General features: G+C 33.0%; 1 protein-coding gene and 1 pseudogene across 1 annotated transcript; both read right to left on the reverse strand.

Annotated features, from left to right (window-relative positions):
• Positions 1–360: 360 nt before the first annotated feature.
• LOC116124652 (B3 domain-containing protein At5g06250-like) lies at positions 361–2,703 on the reverse strand. Its single transcript, XM_031410373.1, has 3 exons — positions 1,620–2,703; positions 1,276–1,481; positions 361–741 (listed from the first exon to the last, which is right to left on the reverse strand). The coding sequence occupies exons 1-3, from the start codon at positions 2,638–2,640 to the stop codon at positions 709–711; spliced, it is 1,260 nt and encodes a 419-aa protein (XP_031266233.1). The 5' UTR covers positions 2,641–2,703; the 3' UTR covers positions 361–708.
• A 7,156-nt stretch (positions 2,704–9,859) lies between these two features.
• LOC116124616 lies at positions 9,860–15,788 on the reverse strand (annotated as a pseudogene).
• Positions 15,789–16,748: the final 960 nt, after the last annotated feature.

Raw genomic sequence — 16,748 nt, forward strand, 5'->3', positions numbered from 1 at the left:
TGTGAAGGATATGTTTCATTCTAGGCCATCTCATTGGGGAAAATGAAATAAACCCTAATTTTACCATTCACAAAAACGATTTTTAGATGATTTTGCTCAAGTTAATTGCTAAATTGAACATAGATCCATTGTTGAAAAAAAGATGAAAGAATGAGAGATGATATTGAGTAAAATTGAGCCATTTTTTTTTTTTTTTTTTTTTAGAACAATAAGAATTACAGTAAAACAGAAAAATGATGATGATAATTGATAGAATTAAAAAATTAAGTTTGCTCTCTCTTTTCTAAAACCTTTCATCTTCTTCCTCTCACTATTGAAAATACAGAAAAAAAAAAAAAAAAAAGGAATGGGCTTGGACAACTGGGCTGTCACCCATCTATTCAAAGTCCACCTCCACCCACCCACCACCACCCACATCACCGTCACCAATCACCACCACCACCTTAATCAAATTTCTTCATGAAAAATCTTCAGACAGAATCTCAACAGTCCAAATGGATTCCTCTCCTTCTCATCTCATCATCTTCTGGGGCATGGGCCCCCCACTCCCCTACCCTCGTCATAATCAGGTTTTTTTGAACATTTTATAATTTTTTTTCTTTTTCCCTCATAAAATATTTATAAAAATTTCTTGACCTTCCAAGTGGGGTTTCAATTAAAGTCAAATCCTGAACCCATCCTCCAGATCTTATCCTTGGCGATTTCTCATCATCGGTTGACATCTTGAGAGAAAGTGATGTCCTGTTACAATTACACACATAATAACATTATTTATTAATCTAAAAAAAAATCACTTCAAATCAAACTTATCGACACAAAACAAAATTTGGATAATATTTTTGTGTTCAGTCTCCAGGTGTGTTGTATAAATTTAGGGCCCATCAGTTTAATTAAAATCTTATACCCCCGACAGTATTAAACAACATGGATTTGCTTAAAACAAAAAACGTGGATTTTAAGATCAAGGACAGTTGTGGATGTTTTATTTCATTCATAATTTTAATTTTACCCTTAAACAGATAGAGATTAATGTTAATGACAAACTATAATTTATCTCCTGAATCAGCTACCTAATCTTATTTAAATTTAATTTAATTAAAAATTACACAATTTGGCCATGTGTTAAGCTCAGCCTTAATTCTTGGCCTCACTAATTAATTATCAATCATATTATTAAATTAATCTGTCTCGTTAGAAGAAACAACTATATCACTCACAGCTTATCTAACATTTAAACTTTGCCTTGAAAAATTAAATAAAAATGGAGCTGCCTACCATCTGATTGTGACGGTTTGAAGAATATGCCTGAGAGTAATTAAACTGCTTCTGCTGCTGCTGGCCGTAACCGCGGGCTTGACTATGGCTCGACATCGATGAATCATCGAGGGTCGATGGCTCGAACCCATCGAGCTGGCACTCCATGTTCACCCCAAATAGCCTTAAAGTCTTCGAATTTCCAACTGGGTTCTGCACCACAGACCCTAAAATGGCACAATGCGTGCATGTAAAATCCAATTGAGTAAAAAATTTATTTACCCTAGAGGTATTTTTTTTGTTTTTACGAATAGGGCTAAAATGGGAATAAAGAATAATAATCATGAGAATTAAGAAATACAAACCTGCATGAAGACAGTCAGGTTGGTGTGGCACAGTAATTCCATGGGGTTGAGCAGGAGGATAAGGATGTGGTGAGCCTGAATACAACCCTGTGCTCCACCCACCGCCACCGCCGCTACCACCACCACCACTACGACTGCCGCTAGTAGCATCCGGGGCCACCGTAGCGCCGCGTCGTCTCCACCCTATAAACAACCTTTGGCCATCGGTTCTGTGGCGCTCGAAAAGAATTATATCGCCGGCATCTAATCTCTTCTCCTTCACGTATCGGCTCCACCCTTTCGTTAACACATAGCTCTGGCTACTGTTCCAATACGAGTATCGAAAACTCCAGCACTTCCCGGACTCATCCTCAAAACTCAGTAACAACCCTTTGTCCCCTGCGTCGCCACCGCCGCCGAGTGGAAAGTATTTCTCCGCGTGTTGTTTGGGTATCACCAGACGGTTGAGTTTCCCCACGTCGCTCGGAGTTAAGGGCTTCTCAAACATGGTTTCTCTCTCAACCTCGGCTTCCCGTTCTTGGCTGGTGCCAGCAGCGGCATCTGCCTCATCCTGCCCCTCATGTTCTTGTCCACAGTAGTTCTCCTGGTTAAGATTAAAGTTGAAACCTTGATGATGGATGTGAGGATGGTGATGGTGGAAGAATTGTTGATGTGAAGGCCAAGAATTGAATTGTTGTTGTTGCTGCTTTGAAGAAGAGTTGGGATGTTGATGAGTTGACTCCATATTTAAGGATTGTTGTTGTTGGGGAGGCCACCAGGGGGTTTCTTGTAAGTCAGTGGAGAAATGGTTGATGGACATGATTGGAAGGCGAGAAAGTGAGAAGCAAAATAAATTGGGAGAAATGGGGAGAGGAGTGGAGGGGGCAAAGGATGACTTATTATGGTGTTGATGAAGAAGAAAGTGTGGGGATATTTGATGGAGCAAAGAGAAGAGATATGACAAAATGAGAGAGAGAAGAAGGAGAATTGTGAGTAAGTACGAGAGTACTTTAAGGTTTTGCGTGATGAAAAATTCAATCATTATTTTCAGTGTAATTTCATGTACTTGTTTTTTCACTTTAAGATTTTGAAGATATTAAAATAAATTATTCCGTTTAAATAATTTTACTGAATTGGGGAGAACATGTATGTATTTACCTCTCTAGTCTACATGAATCTTGGGAAAGGAAGAGAGTTAAATATTTAATTAATTGATTAATTTATTTTTTATTTTTATTGGCAAATTAAAGAAACACCGCATGTTACTTACTAGACATTGACAAAAAAATCAATTGGGGGAGGGTCCAACCTGACACTTCCATCCAACGGCTGTGCTATCTTTTGGGTTGTCCAGATCTTCATTTTAGCCACCAATTGGGAAAATAACTTGTCAATCATTAACTAAATTCCATATCTAATTAACAACTTACATGTGGGTTTCTCTTGCTCATCATCTTTTATTCACCAATTGGGTAACTTCTATTTCTGGTTTTCTTTTTTTTTTTTTTAAATAAACAATGCATTTTTATTATTACAAAACAAATTTTCATAATTTATCATGTAAGAATTTAGTGGTTTATAAATCAACAACGTTGTTCTTTTTCTTTCTTCGATAAATAAAAAAAAAAAGATTAATCACTCTCTCTCTAAGAGGGGCAAGATCCTTGGTTAATCTTTATCTAAATTTTATTAAGAATATCCTCCCTCTTTTGCGTAAAATTTGAATGAGATAGATTGTCTTACAGTAAACATCTTTTCCCACCCAAAGGTTTGCCTTAATGACACTTTTCACCCAAAAAGTTTCAAAATACCACTTTTCCACCCAAAATTAATATTTCGTTACTATCCAAAGTTGATTCTGACCGATTCATGCGGCAAAAATTCTCTTTGTCACCACTATTTGAACCTCTGGTCTCCTCTCTACAAAATCTCTCTCACTTCGATACCTAATTTTTCACCATCGCAAAACTAGGTTTTTATGTTCTTAGCTGATTTCCAACTGACTTCGATGGTGAATATTCAATTAGTCACCACTATTCGACTCATTAACTTCCACTCTACAAAACACCTCTTACCTTTGCTCTTGATAACCCATTGAACACCAGTTGACAAAGTAAAGTATATTTTAGGTATTAACGGAATATAAACTTTGGGTGGGAAAGTGATATTTTGAAACTTTGTGGGTGGGAAAGTGTCATTTAGGTGGGAAAAAGTTGCTTACTCATTATCTTATATTCAAACTAGTAATTTAGGTTACACAAATGGAAACCTTAGTTTCACTAGTAAATTTCAAACATTCTCCATTACTTTTGAGATTGATGGTAGGGTAAACATTTACAAGCATGTGATAAAGATAACAAATATCCTTGAAATAATAGTTAAAAAAAAAAAGAACATATGGGTACTGTGTTAGGAATATTACCAAGGAGCGGTTATTAAATGAATTTGGTCATGATGTAAATTAAATGGATGTGTAATTTAATATATAAAATGAATTTGAGGAAATATATATATATGAACATGAATAGAAGAGAAGAGAATAGTATAATAGTCACGTGCATGACAGCATTATTGATGTTTGGCCATTCCTAGTTTTAAAAAGGGAGAACAATGAAACGATTGGGAGGTCTGAAATAAAATCCCATAGATCCCTTTCCTTTTCCTTTTCCAATAAGCAGAAAGATGAGATAAGATTTGTCCAATTGGAAACCCTTTAGTTTTAGGCCATTTTTATTAAGTCGTGTTTCAATCCTCTCCTCACACTGACATTTCTCTCTCTGTCAATCTTCATGTCATGTTTTATTTATTTATTTAGTCATTGAGATATGTCTGTTTCAGACAAAACCCACCTTAATTTCCAGGTAGATTCAGACACCCTTTTCAACCCTACAAAAGGTAGGACTAGTTACAATTATAGAGCTTTACATCATTCCTCTAATACAAACAACTTTTCATTCAGTCTTATCTATTTCCATATCTAAAACTAACTCTTAATCAACACCGGCGACCCCTGGCCCTAATAATTAATCACTTTCATTTTAATAGTATCTTTTCTTGTATAATTTACTACAACTTTAGATGAAGGATTTATTATATTAGATCTCTTAAAAATATATCTTTTAAGAAAAATCCCTCTAGTATTAATTTACTAGAAAAAGTTTTAATAAACAAGAATAAATTAAATCAAATTCATAAAATAAAGTTATTTTTCTGCTTCTCTCATAAGCCGTAGAATATATTATTTAAAAGTTTAAACAGGCTAATGACAATAAATTCATTCGACCAATCAAATAGGCTTTGACCGTATTTTAATGTGGTGTTTGTGTGATGAACTGTAAACTTTTCCCCCTCCTGGGTGGATGCATATATGAATAAAAACAAGACCCATTAATACAAATTCGTAAACAATTTTATGTTTTATTGGTGCAAGAGTTTTATCTCATTTTCTTTTCTACTTTTTTCTCAATTGAAAAACCCATATGTCCATATTCCACCTAACTCTCTCTTATTAATTTGCATACACATCAAGGGCCAAAAACAAAAAGTATCTAAATTCAACATGTAAATGTTCCACCACCTAAGACTTGTTATTAATTTGCATATTTTCAGGGATTGCACCCAGATACAAATTTGCTTCCATCAGACAAAAAGTTCAATTATGGACATCATGTGCACCACCCTGCAATCCATCTCAACCATAGATTACTTATTGGACTAACCCCTTCAGTCCAAAACCTTTCTTCCATGCATATTTATATACATACATGTGTTGGGACACGCAATCAAAACCTGAAATTTTCTTAAACTTTCTGAAATATATCTGTGGCCAAGTAAAGGAATCCTTGACCGTAAAGAAAACTAAACTAAACCGGGTTGGGAATAGAATCTTCATCCATCTGCCATCCAATTCGTGGAGTCTTTTCTGTGTTTCGGGAAATTTATATTTAAGAAGACAACGTCATTATATTTTATGAAAGTTGGTGGGATAATATTGTTATAAAATAAAACATAAAAAATAATTTATTTCTATTTTGGTTCTTCCTCAGTTCCCAAGCAAAGCACCCACCTGGCTAGCTTGTAGCCATTGTTAGACCAATTTGCTGAGACTTTTTCATTAAAGTCCACCACTCTCTTTTTGCAATCATTCATATTTTATCATGAATAGTATCACACTGTTTTGGAGAAATATTATTTTAGATGGATTAATAAATTAAGGGTGTTAGGTATTTTTATTTTACAATATAAAAAAAAATATCATCTGATGCTCCCCGCGATAACCTCATCATATATTTTATGATTTCTTTATAGTTACTTAGAATCATGTCGGATAATAGTTGTAAATATAAACCACCCTAGGTAATTGGATAGACGATAAAGATTCTTGGATATATTACTTAAAATAGTCGATACAAATTCTCTCAATAACAAATGGATAGTCACTGGAGGATTTACAAGGTTATAACTTAAGACCTCAGAGAATTGGTCGAAATACACGCAGGTTATATAACATATATATCATTGTTTTTCAGTTATCTAACAATCTCTAACTAGATTTGATGTTGTTATTGTTGATAAATAGATCTCGAGTAAGAATCAGTAATACACAAACATCCCTTGTAGGAGATTACTATATGATTATTGAAGCATTAAATGGAAGTTGATATTTGGTAATGCTTGAAAGGATCTGTGTATATTAATATTGGCAATGTAAGTGTGGTGGAAAAGTGCTAAATATATATTCTGTTCAAAAGACTTCAACAATGATAACTTTGCCGATCCCTTTCAAACTTACTGTATAATGCTTCTTTTCGGAGGTTCCTGGATTAGTTACGTCCTCCATTTGAACCGTATTCTATTTATACAATATAATTAAAAAAAATATATCTGTAAGCCGATATCTTAACTTAATATAATGTGGTGGGGGCTTAAAAAAGATTAGATAGTGAAGAAATGGATAAGGAAATTCGGCTTAAAACAAATTTCAGATTAGTTCAGTTTTGTTTACACTTTGCCATTGGCAACTCATCTCACACCCACTCTTTCCGACTTTTTCCCACGCGAGGTTTACCTTAATGACATTTTTTCACTCAAAAAGTTTTAAAATACTATTTTTTTAAAGTTTATATTATGTTAATACCTAAAATACACTTCACTTTCTTAGCCAGCATTATAAGTTACAAGAATCAGGTAACAGGGGTTTATATAATGGAGCTAGTAGATCAAATGATGGTGATTGATTGGATGCTCGCCATAGGAGTCAATCAGAAATCAACGGGTAATTGACAAAAATCAGATGTCATAGTAAGAGAATTTTGTAGAGAGAGAACCGAGTTCAAATGGTGGTGAAGGAGAAAATTTTCGCCGTCAGAATCGGCTTTAGGTAGACAGAAAATTACTTTAGGTGAAAAAAATGGTATTTTGAACTTTTGGGATGGAAAGTGTCTTTAAGGCAAACCTTGGGTGGAAAAAAGTCATCTACTCATCTGTACATATACATTTAACTTGTTTAATCAAGATTACGACCTCAATTTTGGCCATTTTTATGAGAAGTGTTAAGAGAAGTTAGGAAATTTATTGAACTTTGGTTTGACTCATCTTGCATTTGATTTTTAAAACTCAGTCACATTCCCATAACTTATGGATTTAAATATATTTTGTGGAGCATTTCATATATTACAAAAGATTATCTTAAAAATAATTAATTTGCTTAGACTAAGTGAGACCCTTCTGTTTATTTCTTTTATAATTGAGAATATGATTAAAGGTTGCTTCAATTTCATTTTCAATTTACCAAAACACAGCAAATCTGACACATTGAATAATGAATTTTTCCTGCAAAGACAAAGATTTTAATTTCATGACACCGATTTCCAATACTGGCCTACTCCAGTCTCTCATACACTAAATTTCTGGCATTTGTCATAATCTTTTTTAAAAAAAAACCCAATAAATAATTCAATAAATATTAAAAAAAAAAAAAAAAAAAAAAAACAAGAACAAAATAACATTCCCCAAGGCATGTGATGAGTATCAGAATGAATCCAGTTTCCAGTTGAGGGCAACATCTAATTTGTTTGAGCCACAAGATTGTTTTAAGTTAAAAAATTAAAACCCAAAACAGAATAGAGAGGCCACGTCCACTGTTTTTCTGGCAGTTTGGCCTGGCTGTAAAAGGCTCAGAATCAATCAAAATCGAATCAATCAGAGGCCAGGCATGCGTGGGCTAACTTAATATAACAAATATTGCAGAATGGGGAAGGGGAGGGGTCCACAATAAAAATTTTAAAAATTAAAAACAAAGGGTTGAGATTGGCTTGGTTTACTGTTGCCAGGCTGCTTCGTTTTAAACAGATGGTGCAATTGGTCATTGACACGTGCAATGAGTGTAGGGCTGTGTGTTGTGTGGAGGACCATCAATCAAATAGTATGGTCCCTGTGAATTTCATCCCAAATTTGCAAGTAAATAGCCAATCTTCTCACGTTTCTGAAAACATACTATTGACTTACCATTCCTTTTTACATATTCAGAAATATTTTTTTAATAAAATTTTAATTTAAAAGAATTTAATATAAATTCATTAATGTAATATACTACACTATTGTCTAACTATAGAGTAATGCTATGTACTGACCAAAGGAAATGTTACATATACAAACAAGTCTTACAAAGATTTGTGTATAAACTGATGTGACACAAAATAAATAGAAGAGTGAATATATATTTTACTTTTTATATTCACATCCATTCATATTATACCACATCATTTGTACACAAATTTTTGTAAGATTTGTTTGTACATCTATATTATTGTATAATATAGGAAGACATAATATTGATTAATGAACAAAAGAAAAACTAATACATATATAATTGGATTAATTTAAATTAACATATCTATTATACTTAGGACTTGAAGTTAACTAAATCTTTGGGGATCCTAAAGTTAACGATAAGATAAACTCCAATGGCATTCTTATTAGCAACTGAGGTGACTCAAATTCAGAATTTCTTGAGTAATACATCAAAGATCAATGTCTAACACTTAGTCACCCACTTGTTATAAACTTCAAAATTGAGATTAATTAATATAAGTGTACATTTTCTCTCATATTATGGTTTAATCATAAAAATAAATGGAATCATTGGTTATTTAAAGAGTTGAGAAACATGATAATGAAAATACGAAAATACGGAGAAGGTGCATGTTTTGTAGTCAACTACATTTGTCCCCTCAATCACAATCCAACACACCTTTCCTATAGTTTTGAATAATGGACCGACCTCTCATTCATGGCCTAACTTTGAAAATAAAGCTTATACTTATTTTTTATATTAATTTCAACACAATTCATATTCCCCTTAGCCTACACTTTATTATCGAATCTTTCATGCCTCTTTATTTACCAACATTAAAACGTTATAACTTCATTCAAAGACTCTTTTCTTTGGTTTTTTGTCAAACAATTTCATGCTTGTTTTAGTCAAACTTTGTTTGTTAGGTTGATAGGGCAACCTCATTCTGTGTGCTGCCCTAATTAATAGTTTTTATTGTTGCTTTGGACAAAATTTCAATCCAAGATTGACCACATTTTTATTTGGCAATCATTTAATTCAAAACTATTTAATTTAGAGTCACTTTTGATAATAATCCAAAGAAAATTAAGAGACTACGACAAGTGCAATGGTCTCCATCCTCCTCATGTTATGTGTTCACTTTTAATTAATCCAAATAAGTAATGATTAGGTCCTAATTAAAACTCCCAATTTTCTCTTATAATTTTCGATGTAATAATGTATAATTTATTAGTTTATAACTTTCTGTAACAATGTTAATTTATTAGTTTACAAATGAATAAACATGACTGATTTATGAGACAGGACTCTGCCTCCAGATTTGGGACAAAGTGTTTTCGTGTATGATTTGAGGTCATGTCAAATTCTAGTAAAAGAAACACCCTTTACTTAAGGGGCAGGAATCTCGACAATTTTCAATCAATAAATTCAATAACACAAGACAATCTTAAATTGGTCAATCAAATCTTATCAATCAGACGTGCTTTTCCATTACAACTCAAAAAGGCCCAAACAAAGAGCCTCTCTTGGCCAAAATAACCACATGATTCAACCTCTCAGATTCAATTATTCAAGACTTCAATTTGTGCCCTCACCCACAATATGACTTATGAGCACAGATTATTGATTTCTATGAATAAAACAAAAAGAAAAAAAAAAAAAAAAAAAAAAGGGGTTATGTTTATCTCTAAAGATGGGCCAAGTCATGGTAGTATTGAAAATCCAATTTCCAATAATGCTCGCTTCTTTTGCCTCACATCCTGAAGCCATTTTGGATCTTCACTTGTTGAAAATCTCAGGTCTACATGTGAGCTCCTGAACCAGTAATTCTAACATTAGAGACATTAAAGGATGTTTTAACTTATCTATTTGTGTAACTTTACCGACGAATTTACAACCTTCTTCGGCAACAATGGCAATTTAGTCTTGGAAAACTTCTTGAGAACCCTGAAACCATAAATATTTTTGAATGAGAGAGCATCTAATTTAATGATGGAGAAATAGAGAGAGGAGATGAAATTCATACCCGCCACCACTCCAAGGATCTCTTAAGCCATTAAAGAATGATATTGCTTCCATCTTTTCAAAGCCTCTCATATTCTGTCATTTTTTAATACAAAAATAATGTTTATATACAAACGAAAATACAAAAAATGGAAAATGAAAAGGTTACCCAATACATGGCCAACAAATGAGTGGTAATCCAATTGGGTCTTGGCTGAGCATCAAAAACATATTTGCAGAAATTGACTCTGTTAGTGTAATTCCATTCAGAACTGGAAATATACTCTCCTTATTGTCCACTTGTTGCATTATCATCTCTGTGCATGCCTGCCCAATGACAAATAAAAGTTTCATAAATCAATGATGCTTTACCCCAATAACTAATGACATTAGTCATTTGAATTTATTTTCAAAATTTGAAGTTAAAGTAAAACGATTTCCCAAAACTAAAGCACATAAATCATGAGATCACAGGTGAAGAAGTTGTGGATAAAACTATGTTACCATCATGGACACTCAACTTGTGTTGGATAAAAATAGAAAGAGGGTGGGAGAAATGTGTTGTATTTTACGTTAAAGGCTCCAAATCCAAAAGAAGTAATGATGTTAAATGAACACTTAAACTTTAGCATGTGACTTTGAATATATATATATAATATATATATATATCTCAGTCTCACATTTCTTGGATTCTTCCTTTTCCCACTTGCTCTATCTTACTCAACGCACAGTAACTTTGAAAACTTTGGCTTCTTCACTTGTTTCGACAACCGTTAATTGGCCTAAGAAAAACATGAAGTCCCTAGAATCTCTAATAACAGTTAGGTCCTTGTCGTGTTTCAGTTTTTCAAATTTTCTTTTGTACAAGTCAAAATACCCCTCTCTTTTCATTAAGGTTATTCTAGACTTAAAAAAAAAAAAAAAAATTTGAAAAGTTACTTCTTTACAAGTACCTAAATATTACTGGCTATGTTTGGCTTAGTATTTTTATCCATATTCTGGATCATATTCTCCAAATAATGTTGGCACATTATTCCAGAAATATTACCCTATTTTTTTAATTACTTTTAGACCCCATAAAGTTATAATTTCAATAAATACCCCCTGAAAAAAAAGTTTAGAAATTAACAAAAACACCCCCATCAACCCACTTTTCAGATTCCGGCAACCACCGTCGTGATAGCCGGAATCCTACAACGGCCTAACTTCCGATCAGAAATGGCCGAAGTTCACGATCTGGCCTTTTCTGGCTAGATCTGTGGTGGATCTGGCTGGAAAATGCCAGATCTGGCCGTCGTTACGGCAACGAAGACCAAATCTTGCCGTCGTTGACCGAAAACGACGGCCACATCTTTGGCCGTCGCGATGGCCAAAGATGGCCGTCGATTGGCCTTTTCTGGTAGTCGACGGCCATACAGACCGTAGATCTGGCCTTTTCTGGCCAGATCCGTGGTGGATCTGGCCAGAAAAGGCCATAACGACGTGTTACGGCATAGATCCAACCGGTCTGTGCTGTAACAAAATTTTCCGACCAGATTCCGATGGTGGTGGCCGGAATCTGGCACGAAAAATTCTGAGGGTGTTTTTGTCATTTTACATATTAGGGTCTTAATTAAATTAGTAAACCTAAGGGCTTTTTCATAAATTTTTAAAATTTACCTCGTAATACTCCCCTATCCAACAACCCAATACTATCCCCAAAATCCTATCCAAAATAATAAACCAAACGCAACCACTATTATTTTCTAGTGAACTTTATTTAACCTAGGCCAAACCTAAAGGACTAAAATGTATTTAACTCCTTTTGACAAACAAAACACATATTTAATGAGGAAAGGGACATGTTGATTATATAAATAATTAGTGGGTATTTTTGTCATTTCAATAAGTTCAATTGATTAATGGTCAAACCCCCATTGGGTACCCTTATGTGTCGTTTCTAAACTTATATCCTTTAACCGTAATTGAAATTTAGAGTATTTATTTTTTTTCTAGTAAAGGTGAATTATTGTTGCCCCCATTAAAGTCAGATGGCATGATAATTGGTAAACCATTAATTAAGTTTGTGGTTGGCAAAATTCAAACACAAAACCAATTCAAAAGCAACTCAACTTTACTATTAATCAATCTAACAAATTATTATAATTTAATTCAGCCTCACCTGTGAAGTTTCAATAATTTCAATAACTTCTTTCGATTATCTGTATTTTTCATTGAATATTATCTGATTTTTAATTTCATATTGGAGTAATTTTTTAAGGTTGTATTATAAGCATTTCAGCTATCTACATTTATAAGAATTCTTGTGTTTTAACCTTAAAAAACATTGTTTAAATCTTATTTAATACCAAAATAGCACTCTAATTTAATTGGTTTATTCTTCTAAATTTAAACTTAATTAGATTTTTTATTCTACACAATTTTCCACAAATCTCAACTTAATTAGGTTTTTTATTTACAATATTTTCCTCTCAATTTACTAATTTCAAATTTGAAACTTATTTTCTATTTTTCAGATTTAGATTTATTCTGTTGTATATTATCTTTTCCCATAGTTTTAGTACTATATTTTTTGGCCAGGCAAAGGAAAGAGGTGGGGAAAGAGGGGTCTTCTTTTTTATTTATTAATTCTTTTATGAAAAAAATGTTTTTTTACTAATAACACGAGTGATACCATTTCTTTTTTGAAATAAAATGCTTTTTAGGAATAATAGGGTTAAAAATGGTATTTAGATGCTCTGCAGATGTCAGGTGACAGGTTTGGATAACTCTCACAAACTGCTGGGGATTGAAAATATTCATAACTAGAGGGGGTTTATAAATTTAACTTTTACCTCAGGGTGTTTAAAGATTAATAGTAAAGTGGGCAGGTGCCACGTGGTGGTAAGAAATAGACAGTAAAACTATAAGGTTGAAACCTAGAATTAGATACTCAGAAAAAGTGAAGAACCTTTTAGAATTGTACCTGCCATGACCATTCTCCCAGACCATGAGGATCAGAATCATCGTCCAAATCAAAACACGTGGCACTTCCACTGTAGTTATAGTAAATGTTGGCTGCACCGTACAACTTCGCAAACGTGTCATTTCCTGTCGTCGGATCATCAATCGCTTTACACATCTGCATCCTCGTATTCATAGTGAAAGGTCAGCATCAAAGTCAACACGCTTCTTTCTTCAAATTTTATATTACAATTAATATATATTTTATATAAATTTTATATGTTTGTATAATTTAATTATACAACTCAATTGTAAATAAAATATTGTTATTTTTAAAATCACATGAAAAGGGACATTGATAATCCCACTCAATTTTCAAAATATAATAATTAAATAACTAATTAAAACAAGTCATATTATAATGATATTAAAAAGTAAAATTAAGAAGCGCACCTGTTTGACTGGATGAGCTGGCAAGGGACTGAGAAAATTTGAAGGAGTTGGATAATCAGTCATGGCTGCGTAAATATAAGCAGTATAAAGCCAACCATGTAGGGCATTACCACTGATATAATTTCTGCAATTAAGAAAGAAATTAAATAAATAATTTATGGACATCTTAAAATAAAAGGAAATGTTCGTGATCTTACTTGCATATTCTAAAAGATTTTCTGAGTTGTTTAAGACCCCCATGTTGGCTTGCTTTCTCTTCAATCTTCTGCCACGATCCTTTTATCACTTTGTAACAATTTTCGCTCTCACTCTGATTTTATTTTCACAATAAATTAAATTAATTCAGAATTATAACTATATGTATATTAAATAAAGGGTGAGTCCAAAATTTAAAATTAGACAAGTTGGGGAATCTCTTATCACCTTCTTTTCTTGAAAAACACAATTGGACGCCTCTATTTACAGAAACTTTCCAGAGGTCCATACTTTAATGTTGATGTTTTCAAAATATATATTTCTTTCTCTTACATTAAAATAAAAAAAATAAAAAAATAAATAATGATATTTCAACTTTGATGATGAAAGTAATTGATTTGAGGGCCCTATAGAAATCAGTATGCCCCAAGGATCCCAACAATTTTGAATATTATCCTAAAATCATCAAAAACCTACTTGTAAATATAAAATACGAATATATAAAAGAAAACCCAAATAAGGAATATTTACTAGTCTTAGAAAATAGGTTGAGTGATGTCATTTAGGACAGACAAAAAGGAAAATAAAAGTAGTGACAGCTAAGAAAGAAAAAGAAAGATACCCTGAAGTCCTTGGTGACAATGGCATTGAAGGTATATGGCGAAACTATATTTTCAAAGTTGAGGATTGGAGCAGAAGACGCCAAAGCTCCAATGGCTACATGTGGATATTTCAACCTAAACCACGCTGCCAGCACTGCATTCCAAATCATTTCCATTTTTATTTAATTTCACAATTAAAAAAAAATACTTACATAAGACCGTTTTATCACCTCATTTGATTGTCCAATTAAATAAAGACCCGTATTATTAACTTGGAAAATTTAACAAATATCTGACTGGATGATATCACCAGGTCAGTCAACTGAGATGTATACATATGAGTTAATGACATTTTCATCCCTGAGATTTAATGAAAGTATCAATCAGGCCCAATAAAGTCAGAAAAATGTCCTTTTATTTAGTTCTTGTCGGTCCAAACTGTTATGTTTCATTAGATGATGCAAGGTTATTTTATCCTTCTATATAAATAACTTATGAAATTTTTAACTATAATTCTTAAATTCAATAATAAAAAAATAAAAATAAAGTAACAGTTAAAAATACTATAAAAGGACAAAACAACCCCTACATTATCTTACAAAATTTAGCAGCCTTGGTCTGACATGGATTAAACTTGTTTTTTTTTTTTTACCAAACCTAATTAACACTTTCGTCAAGCCTTAGGAACAAAAATATCATTAACTCTCGTATCTATGAAACCATAACATAAAAAATATAAATATATTAAATAAATAATAATCATACTTCCTCCGTAGGAACCTCCAAACACCACCACGGGAGAATCAATTGCAGACAAATTCTTCTTCAAATCAATAATCAAAGTTGCATAATCCGCCAACGCCTGTGTCGAACTTAAATATCCGAGCGTGCTCGTGTTGCTATAAGCAATCTTTTTATCACCTCCAAACGGGATAGATTTTCCATAAAACCTGTGCTGCAATTGCAAAATTTTCTTGGCAACCAAACATATATACATATATCTATAAAGATCTACATGTACAAATGAAGAAGATGGATTACCTCAAGAAAAACGAGAAGGGCTTTGAAACGAGGAGCTATCTCGAACATGAAGCCGGTGTTCTGAGCGAACCAGTCGATGTCTCCTTCATTGCCGGTGTAGACAAAGATTGGAGAATTCTTGGTGGCGCCGCCCCAGAAGGAGTCGTTGATTAAGTATTTTTGTTGGAAAGTTTGGTAGCTTTGGGGATTGAAATTGAAGTGGTCGAGGATCTGAGTGAAGTACTTTGTTTTGAAAGGACGATGATTTGTATTTACAGAAGCAGAAGCAGAAGCAGAAGCAGAAGCAGAAAGCTTTGAAGGAAACCTTGGAATGACTTTGGCCTCTGAGGAGGATAAAGAAAGGAGAGGAAATAGTAAAAATAAGAAGGGAATAGCCATTATGGAAGAAGTGATTTTGAAAGAGTGCGTGATTAAGAGAGAAAATAAAAAAAGAATCTGAAAAGTGTAAAGGTGAAGGTGGGCTAAAGGTGAAAATGATGAGATGTGAAACTTGTTTTAGGGAGAAATTGACTATTTTTGAAAGTAAGTGGGGGGAGTTTGATAGACTGAAATATGGACAATCATGTCAGATGACTCACATCAAGACAAGAAATATTAATGTACAGACAGAGAAAGGTGGGAAAAATTTGTTGCACTCAATTGACCCTGAAATTACAAAAGTGGGTGATGTTATTATTATTATTATTTTTTTCGCAATTTTTAGAATATTACTGTATTACGTTCAAGTTCAACTTGTTAAAATTTCTTATTCAAGTGATAGAACTTGCCTATATACTACTCACACTAATTCATGCGGCTGTGGTTTGCATTTTTTCGAAACTGAGCTGAGTTGATTTTTTTTTTAATATATATTTTTTCTTAAATCAAAGTGTTTAGACTAGTTTATGCCACCTCAATTAATCATCGGAGAAAACTAACACAACAATCTACCGATATGACCTCCCATTTAAATCTTAGAAGTCATAAGAATTCAAATTTGAGATTGTACGCCTTAATCACACATTTAAGCACCATTCCTACCACTTGAGTTACCCAAGAGTGGGTTCATTGAGTTGATTTTATGGGCTCATTCTCAAATTCTATTGGTTTTAAGACTTTATTTTATGCAGAAGTTCTAGCAATTCTTTTGGCCATTGAAATTGCTAGACAAAAAAAAGGTTGGCACAACTTTGTGGGTAGAAAATGATTCCTTAGTGGCAGTTCAATGTTTTAATAATCCTAATCACAGGCCTCCTTGAAAACTTAGGAGCTAAGTGGTTTAACTGTTAAAGTTTGTTTTTTAATAAATAGCTGATGTCCTATTCTACAGGAAGTAGTTTAGTTGATTACCTATTCTTT

This window comes from Pistacia vera, unplaced genomic scaffold, assembly GCF_008641045.1.
Source record: "Pistacia vera cultivar Batoury unplaced genomic scaffold, PisVer_v2 Contig154, whole genome shotgun sequence".
Lineage (NCBI taxonomy): Eukaryota > Viridiplantae > Streptophyta > Magnoliopsida > Sapindales > Anacardiaceae > Pistacia > Pistacia vera.